At 35.3% G+C, this 12,629-nt stretch overlaps 1 protein-coding gene across 2 annotated transcripts; it reads left to right on the forward strand.

The window, feature by feature from the left end:
- Positions 1-1,090: 1,090 nt before the first annotated feature.
- On the forward strand, positions 1,091-11,973 carry Drat (Death resistor Adh domain containing target). Of its 2 annotated transcripts, none has more exons than XM_066296784.1 (5): positions 1,091-1,238; positions 9,639-9,948; positions 10,004-10,392; positions 10,451-10,598; positions 10,655-11,973. In XM_066296784.1, the coding sequence occupies exons 2-5, from the start codon at positions 9,649-9,651 to the stop codon at positions 10,922-10,924; spliced, it is 1,107 nt and encodes a 368-aa protein (XP_066152881.1). In that variant the 5' UTR covers positions 1,091-1,238; positions 9,639-9,648; the 3' UTR covers positions 10,925-11,973. The 2 variants fall into 2 exon arrangements, with proteins under 2 accessions (XP_066152881.1, XP_066152880.1); XM_066296783.1 differs by lacking the exon at positions 1,091-1,238 and adding an exon at positions 8,806-9,003.
- The last annotated feature ends 656 nt before the right edge of the window (positions 11,974-12,629 follow it).

Consider the following 12,629-nt stretch of genomic DNA (forward strand, 5'->3'; position numbering starts at 1 on the left):
TCTGTGAATTGAAAGATCTTTGATATTAATTCGAGCTCTTCGAAGGAGAAGCCGCTAGCAGGAGAGGCGCCGATTGCGGAAAATCTTCGAGGGTCTATCCGGTGGATTGACTAGTTCATCTTTTGATGAGCCGACCATGTCAAGACCTCAAATCCGCCCCCCAAATTTTACGGTTAAGTTGCGATGCTGGATGTCCAAATTTAACCTCTCGCCCCCATATCAATTTCTACCCCCCCCCCCTTTCACAGGGGGTGCTGTTAAGAATTTTAAAGAAAATATTTTGATCAACCAAAATTTAATATCTAAATTATCGCCAGCTGGATTCTTATGAAATACGTATTTTTACAAGTCATATCAACTGTCAATCAATAACATTATCACCCTTTAGTAACACAAATTTTACGCGACATTTTATACTAAATTTTAATCGTTTTGTGATTATCTATTTATTATTTTATACAATGACGACACCGCATGGCTATATATAAATTGGCTCATGTAGGATCATAAAACTTTAATATAATTTAAAGTGATGGCCACTTAAAAAACTGTTACAACCGGGGGGGGGATTTCACTAGTGCTACCATTTTCACAGTTAAGTGTTTATATGTTTATCAGATATTATTAAAACAATATCGAATCTAACGTAGTTCCTTCAAATTAAATTACGCTTTTAAGTAAAATATAGGTACGTGGTGGCGGCCACTATTATTTTCCACCTTAAAGTTAAGCACACTATGAGGTGCCCAGCTTCGGAATAAAACAAAAACTAATGACTGCACCGTAATGACCAAGAAAACGTATAGTTTCTTCCTGTTTGCGCGTTAGCGGTAAGAATAAGCTTCTATATCTATAATGCTCCGTGGATAGTGTGCGTGTGTGCGTAGCATTACAGGTTAGTTAAGTCTAGTCTTGTGTCAAACTTTTGTCTTGACGCGCGGCTATCTATCTTTGGAAATTATCATAATTAAATTACGCACAAAGCGGTGAGCATAAAAGAAAAGAAGATAACTTGATTCACCCTGTAGGTTGAAGATGTCGTTGGCCGTGCATCCGTCGCCTTGGTAACGCGCACAAGCTCAGGTGCGGAGCATTGCGTGCGCATCTGATGCGCTTTGGAAAAGGGTGTGAATGCTCGCGTCTTTGACTTTGCTTAGTCCTTCAATGTAAACTCAAATCTAAGAGTGTTAGAGCCCGAAATAATTTGACCTCTCCTTTCTGTTTGATGGGAACCAGCTGTATGTATTCAGTATATTTTCACCTCACAATAAGCCTACACTTGCACCCCTATAGCCTCTTTTAGACGCGTTGATTTGATGTTGAATGAATGTGCATCGGTTTTTCTGTTTCTCCGTAGATAAAAGTTTAAATATTGTTTAGAATACCCGGTCGCAAATCCGACAGGTTTAATTGATTTGCAAATAAATGAAGTAAACAAACAGGCTCAATGCCACTCGCAGAGGGCAAAGCAAAGTCCACAATTTCATGACTGTACTCGAGTTGTAAATACCATTTAAAAGTAAAATAGTTACGTCAAGTCGTGTTTCCATTAAATTATATTATGGTCGAAGACGCAAACTCTTGAATCGTAGCTAGAATGGTAACTGTAATATGCGTAAAAAAATTGAAATTTCTAGTAATTACTCTGTGCGGTTGGCACCAGACACGCAATATAAATCACAAGTTGCTGCGAATTATACAGGGTCCTGTAACACACTGTCAGGCTTCGATAGTTCGAAAACCACAGGGGCGTTACTTCACAAATATTTCAAAAACATATACCCATAAAATACAGTACAATTCCAATTAAAACTGTCACACTTTTTGGGCTACCGCGTATACACACGTGCACATGTACAAATATATATATATATATACGGGGTCCGCCATTACTTCGGCCTCGGTTCCTGGTGTCTTTGTATAAATGTCAATATGAAATGTTTAGCACAGTACTCATTTATATTGGAAAGCTGCACGATTTAATAATAGTTTTGTTTATACAGAGTGTTCCGTTTTCCTGGGCAGCATAAAGCCATAATTTTTTAAATAGCAACCCGTGATTTTTTTATATGTCATTTGATGAAACCTTAATTTAGAAGGAAAATGCATTAGACATTTTTTAAATTGGTTGCGGCGTTGCCACATTAGAGAAATTGCCCAGCGAAAACGAAACACTCTGTATAAACAAAACTATTATTAAATCGTGCAGGTTTCCAATATAAATGAGTACTGTGCTAAACATTTCATATTGACATTTATACAAAGACACCAGGAACCGAGGCCGGAGTAATGGCGGACCCCGTATATTTTTAATAAGTCTTTCTGTGCAAGATATATGGATTGACGCGCAAACTAAAATTTTAATTCACAATCAGGGGCGTTTTTCAAAAAAATCGTAACATTTTTATTATTTTTATTCTAGTTTGTCGGGGCAATTTTTGCAACCCATCACTCGCGCATACAGCCATCAGTGGCAACGTTTCGGTTCTATGATATCGCCTCCGCCATTTGATTTTTTTTTCCTAAAACAGTTCAAAGAACTACTTTTTTCACGCATACATCCCATGGAAATATTTAGGTTTGATGTGAAAAAATGGCAAACTTTAATTTTTTTCCAAGGCCCCCATTTCCCCCGCGGTATTTGTTGCACAAATTGCCGATCGCAGCAACTAACGACCTAAAATAATTGGCTTAATTCAAGTCTTAAAAATATCGCTCGATTACATTCGATTTGAGATTTTTATCAAACCAAGAATGTTTTCAAAAAAACCGTAAAGTAGTTTGTTATTATTTTGCCAGCGATAGCTGTTTATTCGAATCTCAGTTACGACATTCCGTTTTCGAGATATCGATATCAGTTTCTTTTTCGTTTGTCGATTCAAACTTGCATAATTTTCCAGATTTATTATAAGCTCCTCGAACCATTTTCCAGAGAAATATGCAGTGTACCTCCCGTATTATCTTAGTTCCCATGGAATATGTCCTTAAACATCTAAACACATCACAGAACAATTAAGTTATTCGCAACATTTAGATATTATCTCTGTGTTCAGCACTGTAAATTTGTTTACTGTAAGTTACTGGGTTAAAGGTTAAAGCTCGGTTTGATCTACGAACTACCCTTAATGAGACGACAAGCGGTGGCATCTAAGCAACTTGGAATCCCTTGAAAGGGGTATTCTCTCTACGGAAGTCATACAGATTTCCCGCCAGAAGCCGACATAGGAACGACCGTGTCACCCACTGGATGGACTTCTACAACTGACCTGGGTTGCTTGCAGCAAGAAGGAACGGACAATCTGATAGTGGTCATCGGAGATTTTTCTTGGCTTCGCCTTTCAAATCTTCTAGAGAACGTTGCCTGGGAATTGTATTCGCGTACTTACTGACACACGTAATCGGATGGTCGAATCACTATCCCATACAATTCCAGTTCTGACACCAAATTTTTGCAATGTGACCTATGGGAACTATACACGAATTAAGATACACTACTTTTAGTGAACTTCTCGATGGTACAAAAACAAAACAACACCAGGCACTAATTATGGGTTTCTTCTTGTGTCGGCTTCTGGCCGGGAATCTGTGCGACTTCCGTAGAGAGAATACTTCTTCCAAGTAATTCCAAGTTGCTTACATGCTACTGGTTATCGTCTCATTAAGGGTAGCTCGTAAAATTAAACCGAACTTTAACCTTTAACCCAGTAACTTACAGTAAACAAATTTACAGTGCTGAACACAGAGATAATATCTAAATGTTGCGAATAACTTAATTGTTCTGTGATGTGTTTGGATGTTCAAGGAAATATTCCATGAGAACTAAGATGATACGGGAGGTACGTTACAAACATGACCGTTCAGAATTTAATTACTTGAAGTAATTTGTGGCGGCTTTTGCAATTTTAATTCTTAGAATATTTGTATAATTGTTGTTTTTTTCGGAGCAGGACAAAAACTTGTTAGCTGCCTTTTCAGCTCATGAAAAAGTGTCAGAATAATACCTTTTTTAGACTTGAAAAATATTTTTCATTCGGGAAATCACAGTACTTTTTCCGAAAATGCAGGTGTTTTCTTTTTATAAACTCACTCAAAAAGGAAAACACCTCCCCGTTGAAATTCCTTAAAACTCCAACTGCTCCATTTAATCATTGATATCTTTCAAGATATTGGAAATTCAAGAATTGGGGTTACATTGTGTACCGTTATAATAAGTACATATTGACACAACAAAAATAAATTCCAAAAACCTTCACACCGTATTTGTTTTAATAATTTCAATGCGCGTTTTATCAGATACGCTCTAAAAAAACAAAATTCCATGGTGGTTTGTTTACATCTCGCCGAAGAAAATTATTAATATCAATTATATCTGATAGTTCTCTTCACATAAAATATTAACCTTCCAATTGGAAAAAATTCAAGAAAATAATTAGAAACGCTCTAATTACCATTTATTTTTAACACAATTGGGACAAAGGTGACAATAATCTGATTGATCCTTAATGGTAGCGGAGACACTTCAGATAGAACAAGATGCTCATTGTTGTCGAGTGTTCACTAAGGTATGTTATACCATACCAGTGGAAACACATGCATAGTACGTAGTTAACTTAAATATTTACTGTGATTGTTATTAAAAATCAGGACTCTTTAAAATCTTTCATTGTTATTTTTCAGAAGAAGTATGCCCTAAATAATATACCGTGCAGCTCTAAACTGTGCCCCCTCCCCCCCTGTTAAGTTTTTAACAAATAATTTTTTTAATTGAAAAGCACCATTAAAGACAACAAAAAAATGTTATCTTTTGTCGTTTGATTATTTGTTTAAATGTTGCTTACGTCACCGGTCGTCCAACATGGCGGATTTTTTTAACTAAAAGCACGGGTCAAGTGATGCCTCAAATCAAAGGCCATTCAAAACTACAATGAATGCTGTATTGTGATTCAAAGTGCGTCGTTTGGTTTTTGACAAAAACAGATATAAATTTGATAAAAAAATGCATTACAAATTCAGTTAGATAGTACGTGCACCGTGAAAAACTAGTTTGTTGATAGGAATTTGGTTTGTTTTCGATTTTGTGCTCACAATTTTTAGGTAAAAAAAGAATAAGTAAATAAACAAAAGTAACCAAAGTCTGTTTGTAAGCACAAAATCGAAAACGAAGCAATTCCCTCTCAACGAACAACTTTTTTCGTTGTTTACATGCTATTTAATCGAGTTTGTATTTCATTTTTTGCCAAATTTACAGTTGTTTCTTTTTCAAAAATGAATCGATAGTTTTTGAATCGCAATGCACCATTGAATGTAGGTCTGAAAGGTTCAATTTGAGGCGCGACATGACTCATGTTCAAAGCTTAAAAAATCTGCCATTTTGCGCTAGTGGTGACTTAAGCAACATTTTAATAAACAAACGTCAAAAGATGGTACTTGTTAAAAAGCTAACAAGAGTAAAATTCAGAGTGGCATGATATATATATATATATATATATATATACAAGGTGTCCCACAAGTGTTTCATTATATTTCAGTGGGTAATAGTACATTGAAAAATAATATGACTCCCTATATAAACCATATTCCAATAATGCTTCATTAAGAAGATACAGGGTGTTAAACTTAAAACACACCTGGAATGTTTCAACGTATCAGAGTATCAATGAACGGGCGAGCTCAATTATCTATTGAACAAAATGGCCACCAATTTGAACAATTTCTGTAATGTTATAGCAAATTAACAATATTTAAAACAAACTTAATATTATTAAAACCATTTAGAGAATATCGTGCATATAGACGGTATTCAATTTTTTACTGGCAAACGATGCGTCGGACGAAAAAGAGTCAAGTGAGCATTTTTCTTCTAAATGAAATTAAACTTCTAAAAATCATTTTTATTTTGATAAAAAGCAGTGGCGCACCATGTTTTTCTTTAAAAATGTGCTGAGAGGTGTCCGCACGCACGTCACTGGCGAAACGAAAAATAGCCCTTTTGCATAAATAAATGCGTCTACATTAACTCTCAAAACATGCCAAATTTCACTTACATATCTCAAACGGTTTTGAATATATCAATAAAAGTTAGATTTTTTGAGTAAAGTTTAACACCCCGCATCTTCTTAATGAAGCATTATTGGAATATGGTTTATATAGGGAGTCACATTATTTTTCAATGCACTATTACCCACTGAAATATAATGAAACACTTGTGGGACACCCTGTATATGCAGAGATTTTGCTAAATTGGACTCATGACTTTCTGTTAAAGTATGTCGCACAAATTTTCAATCTTATCATAGAGACGGTGGTTGCCGAACCCATATTGAGATAACAAATATGTGCCATTAGCTCCTACTTAATGGCCCACCTAACAAATTAAATTAATACATTATTGAAAAAAAAAATAGTTAACAGTACGAGACGAATCACATAGAAAAACAGCATTAAGTAAATTCATTGTTACGTGATGCAGCGCAGCGCAGAGACCTGGTTTTCAAATCATGAATGCTCAGCGTGAAAATGATTGCTTGCGACATGTCAGGTAAAATTATTACCACACACTAAATAAACTGACATTACAACGGGACAATGGATTATTGTGGGTTATCAGTCGTAAGGAAGCTGACAATACCTAAATGTACATGTATATCTTTGTTTTTGACGGTATTAATATTTAATAGGTCCATAAGATTGCCGATTGGTTATTGACTCGGCGTTAGGTGCAATAAGGAAGTTCATTCTCAGGTCTATCGGAGGCTGACATTTATGCCTTCAAGACCCCCTGGAAATGCCATAAATAATAAATAATCAGTTGCAGTCGCTTCAAATGACTGCGAGCACAAATGTTCTCAAACGAGTGTAAACATGTGACGGTGAGATTGTGTGAACCTCCTAAAACATGATCGTTTCATGCTTAACTACCTAATTGAAAAAACTACATTGTGTGCCGAGATTCAGCTTCTAAAGATGGAAACAAACATGTCTATTTTTGGAAAATAATATTTACCAGTTTATGGAATTCTCACGTATTTGATACCGGACAATAAGATTTGAGAAGCGAGTGCGATACTACCTGAGACTGTAGGTAGGCGAAATGTACGCATTTAGTGCGTAATTAAATCCATCATTCGCCATGGAACATCCTCTAGGTAATACCAGGCGTTCTGAGAAAATCACATCTACATCCCAATAATTGTATCCGCAACACATGTTAATGTCAACGTGTGTATCGAGTGCTTCCATGAGGTCGAAGAGTGAAGGGCGATGTTTCATCGAAGCACGAAATACACACTTTTGCCCAAAGTACTAACTTTACTGATAATTGCTATTCTTTTGTTACAAGCGTTTAATTATTCATGATTTAGATGTATCTAATAGTTTGTAGGTACGTAAGTTGCCATTCTTACTGTTAGGCAATCAGCAAACAATGATAAAACAAAATCTTAATAAATATGTATGTATTTAATTGCATATATATATATATATATATATATATATATATATATATATATATATATATATAGGAATGCATATAACTATGCCTGTGGATATATAGGGATTTTTTGTAACTACTAATAAGCAAATATTATATTCATGACGAGGAAGGTACAAAGAACCTTGCTCCTGCAAAATTATTTTCCGGTTCATGATTTAAAAAAAATATATACAGGGTGTCCCACAAGTGTTTCATTATATTTCAGTGGGTAATAGTGCATTGAAAAATAATGTGACTCCCTATATAAACCATATTCCAATAATGCTTCATTAAGAAGATGCGGGGTGTTAAACTTTACTCAAAAAATCTAACTTTTATTGATATATTCAAAACCGTTTGAGATATGTAAGTGAAATTTGGCATGTTTTGAGAGTTAATGTAGACGCATTTATTTATGCAAAAGGGCTATTTTTCGTTTCGCCAGTGACGTGCGTGCGGACACCTCTCAGCACATTTTTAAAGAAACACATGGTGCGCCACTGCTTTTTATCAAAATAAAAATTCTTTTTAGAAGTTTAATTTCATTTAGAAGAAAAATGCTCACTTGACTCTTTTTCGTCCGACGCATCGTTTGCCAGTAAAAAATTGAATACCGTCTATATGCACGATATTCTCTAAATGGTTTTAATAATATTAAGTTTGTTTTAAATATTGTTAATTTGCTATAACATTACAGAAATTGTTCAAATTGGTGGCCATTTTGTTCAATACATAATTGAGCTCGCCCGTTCATTGATACTCTGATACGTTGAAACATTCCAGGTGTGTTTTAAGTTTAACACCCTGTATCTTCTTAATGAAGCATTATTGGAATATGGTTTATATAGGGAGTCATATTATTTTTCAATGTACTATTACCCACTGAAATATAATGAAACACTTGTGGGACACCCTGTATATATATTAGGAAATGTTAACTCAAACGTTTCAACCTACACACACGAATCCTCACAGAAAATCGTTTAATTGAAATTAATGAAATGACATTAATATCAATCAAGCCATTATCCGTCCTATAAAACTCCTTGCAGGTTTGACGGAATAGTGAGGTGAAGGTAGTGGCACAACAGCTACGTTATATATGTTTACGTATTCAAAATCAAAGTAAAACTATTTATTATTATTTATTATCCAGTGTAAGCGAAGGGGGAAAAAAGTATGACAAAATTCTGTTTGTGATACACGTTGACAACGTCGACACGCGAACAAAAGCTGAACTATCACGTAGTATACACGTGCAACATTTTGAAATGAAGCTTGTTGTAAACAGAGAACTTCTGTAAATAGGCGTACCGAATCAGTACCAAGTTAGTGTTGTTCGGATAATCGTGTTGGTAAAAGGTTTTATAACGAAAAAACGAGTGCTAATTTGGTTCCAGCTATTATTATTATTTTTTTTTTGGGTGACTTAATTTGTTAATATCGGGAACCTCTGTTTGTTGCATGCTCAAGGGCTTGTTGATGATGTTAACAGAAAGTGCTTTGATCGATTTTAACAGTTCTGCATCTGGGTAAGCAGCTACCTCTTTCAGTACGCCTAACTTTAAATGGGTGCACAATTTTCGATAAGAACGTGGAGACATTACACAGTTTTCCTCGTTAAGGTTATTATAAAAGTGAAAGCTTACGCGTGGCTCTCTCGAAAATCGTTTTGTTGAACTAAAACTGAAAACCGAAATTCAACTGGTACCTCCTTAAGTTAGCATCTACGTTTGGTGCTTCCCAATAACGAAACTTCAGGTACCATGCATTGCGACACCGTATTTATGGTGTTGGTTTATGTTAATTCACTGAACGAAAATTCCCAATGCAGAGGCCTAAACAATAAAAAAAACCCGACACTACTTGTAATATTAGATATTAAATTCATTTCTCCGATGATCAATCTCCATTACATCAGAAAGATAATTACACCAACCCAGCTTAATCCCCATTACAACTAATTTATTTATCGAGTCAAGTTTAATAATCAATTAACTTTAAACCAAAATATTTATTAAAAATTTGAAAACAACTGACCCTTGTCGTCTTTCCTATTAACATTCAATTAACAGTGTAAACAATGCTTTTATTAATTATTTAAATATTATTGATTATGTAGTATTATTGGTTGTAGTAAATTGACCGATTTATGTTTTCATTCCAGTTCCTGCAACATGAACAAGCTTTGTCGCCAAGTGTCGATAGAGTCTCCAGGGCCTATTATAAGAGATTGTGTATTTAGTTTTGAGGTGCCTGTTCCAGATGTACCCATAAAGGGGGCTAGAATCAGGGTGGTGTGTGCTGGGGCCTGCTATAGGATGCGCAACCGCAGTCCATCCACTTCCAGCATGTCTTCAATAGAGGATTCCACTTATTCGCCTGCACATCATGGTGTAAGGGATGGTGCTCTTTTCCCTGGCTACGAAGTAGCTGGGGTTGTTGATGCCTTAGGTTCCGAAGTGGCTCCTTCTGATGTAAGTGGAACTCTTTATCTCTTAGTACATATCGAAAAACGCGTATCGTTTTCAGGAATTAAAAGTTGGAAGTCGTGTTGTGATTTTTCCATACGATGGAATCCCACATGGTTACGCGGAATACATCGTGGTACCCTCTTTGGATTTCTTGGTACCTTTACCTAACAACCTTCCTTTGGGAGTTGCTGCTATGTTGCCCACTGGTGCGCTTCTAGCAAAAAATGCTGTTATAACTGCACATAAACATGTGCTGCAATTATTTGAAGACAGAGCTGCATATCACGTAGTGCGCATTTTAATTGTTGGCACTGGAGGATTGGCTCTTTGGGCTTTACGTATTGCTCAACACCATTTCAAAGCACCTGAGTATGTTGATAGGGTGCAAATTACAGTCGCAACCCTGAAGGATGAAGGCCTTATGAGGACTGCTGATGAACTTAAGAGGTAACAATTGCTGTTCCTTGTGTATATTGTCATTTTGCATTGAACTCTATTATTACAGAGTAAACATTGTGCAATGGAACGAAGATTTGTATGAAAAGCAACTGATTGAAAGAACCAAGAATGCATGTAACGGACTCGTGGATATAGTAATTGACTTTGGAACCACTTCAAGGTCTCTACACAGGTCATTACAGTGCTTAAGTTCGGTAAGTTGCTTTTTCATTTATTGTTTAACTTCGATTAACTGTCTTGTTCATTATAGGGAGGAGTGGTTTTGGTGAGCGAAGAAGTCGCTGAACGTTTGCTGCCCAAATTCTCCCGGCTGATCCAGCAAACAAACCAGAAAATTGAAGCTGTGGCTAATGGGTCCATCGAGCAGTTGAAAGAATTGGTAAAACATGTGGCTTCAGGGGACATTGTGCCTCCACCACACACAGAATTTTCAGCTGACGAGGCCTCAAAAGTCGTAGAAAAGCTCTGCCACTCAGAAATACCTGGCAGAGCTATATTACGGTTTCATGATATCCAATAATTACTTTTTCTGTAGTATTAATTATTGCAAGTTTCTTCGAGATATGTATGATATTTCGCATATTTCCCACATACATGCCTCTTTTTTACCAAATACTAATATTTTGTGATTGATTGTATTACTTTACAAAAGTATTATGTTTTGTGTTTAGATTCTGAGACTGTACGTCTTAGGTAACACACTTTTGGTAAGAACCACATCTGTACTCAAAGCATGTGATAAGTTTTTATTTATGAGGAGTTTTTTTAGATTTTATGGGCAACTTAACTGATTGATTAGCTAACTAATTTATAACAGTTTTTTCGGGCCAACATTGCATTTACAGATCTGATTAATTAGGAAACTAGCTAGGAGGTGCTGGCCCCATCGTCCTGAATTAGCATTTACTTCCCTAAGATAAGTATATTCTTGGAAAAAGATGGAAATAACTTGCGTGTTTTTTGATTTGAGTCAACAGGAGGACAACTTTATAACTGTAGAAAAACTACTTTGTTTATGTTGTATATTTACGCTTTCTTTAGTATTTTATTGCTTAGTTGTATGTTCCTTTTTAATGGTTTATATGCCTTTTTTGAATGTAAATATATTTAAATCTTGTGGCATATTTGAAGTTGGAGATATGGAAATAAGTACAATAAAATGGCCGACTTTTTGAACGTGGAGGCCATTTTGTTAACCTTACTGTAAGCCCTCATTGAGATTATAAAGATTTTTAAGCCTTTTGCAGCGACTCAGTAAATATTAAGATAAATCGTAAGATGTGCTAACTAAAAATTAAATTGATTAACCTATCATAGCCAGATATGCCTAGACGATACTGGGTATAATTGATAAAGTTCAAAAATTAACTACCTGTGCATTTTATGCACGTAAATTAATTCCATGAATTTGAATATGTTATTGTTGTGACTACAGTCCGTAAGACAAGAAAAATCAGGCAATACTTGATTGATAATAACCTGATAAAACCATTATAAACGCCGTTACTTGAATTTATAGTCTCTGCAAAGGGCTTATTGCCATTATAAAATAAAAGTCATAAAATATAATGTGTTGGGGTTTTCTTACATGAGACTTTGTAGATATCCGGACACCACTAAAGGAATTTAAAGCTTTTTTTTACTGTAAAATCACTTAAAAGATTAGGACCATTTGAAATAACGAATATGTCGGATAAAAAAATTTATCCTATGAATAGGGATTTTCATAATGCAGATGTTACATCGCCGGAGTACTTTGTGCAAGGAATGAATTCTTTCAATTACCATTAGTTTTCAGATGCGTTATCATTGAATGGTCATATAATTTTGAATAATTATAATAATTAGGTATCATTAAAGAAACCTAATGACAAATGAAATTCCATTGAAAGATGCATAAGGCTCTAATGGCTGCACTGATATCGTTTTTAAAAATCCTAGGAGTGATGACCTTCTAACGTCGTTGCCAAATTTACTCTCGTTCATTTCTTTGAATATACTCGCTGAAGATGCGGTCATGCATAATAAACGCGGAAAAACATGTGGGAAAACGAATCGATTTCTTTCAATTAACGCTTAAAACAAACGTAACTGCTATGATTAGGAGAAAATATAACTACATATGTATGTATAATCGATATTGGTATTTAAATTTATGATATCTTGGACCGTGATCAAATCTGGATTGTTTCTGGTACAGGGAGTTTGGCAACAGTGTTTCCAGT

Source organism: Euwallacea fornicatus, chromosome 26 (genome assembly GCF_040115645.1).
Source record: "Euwallacea fornicatus isolate EFF26 chromosome 26, ASM4011564v1, whole genome shotgun sequence".
Lineage (NCBI taxonomy): Eukaryota > Metazoa > Arthropoda > Insecta > Coleoptera > Curculionidae > Euwallacea > Euwallacea fornicatus.

Coding starts and splice junctions, on each gene's coding strand:
- Drat (XM_066296783.1), top strand. CDS start 8,936: ATGCTCAAGGGCTTGTTGATGATGTTAACAGAAAGTGCTTTGATCGAT. Junction 9,949..10,003: donor CCGAAGTGGCTCCTTCTGAT/GTAAGTGGAACT, acceptor TATCGTTTTCAG/GAATTAAAAGTTGGAAGTCG. Junction 10,599..10,654: donor CATTACAGTGCTTAAGTTCG/GTAAGTTGCTTT, acceptor TGTTCATTATAG/GGAGGAGTGGTTTTGGTGAG.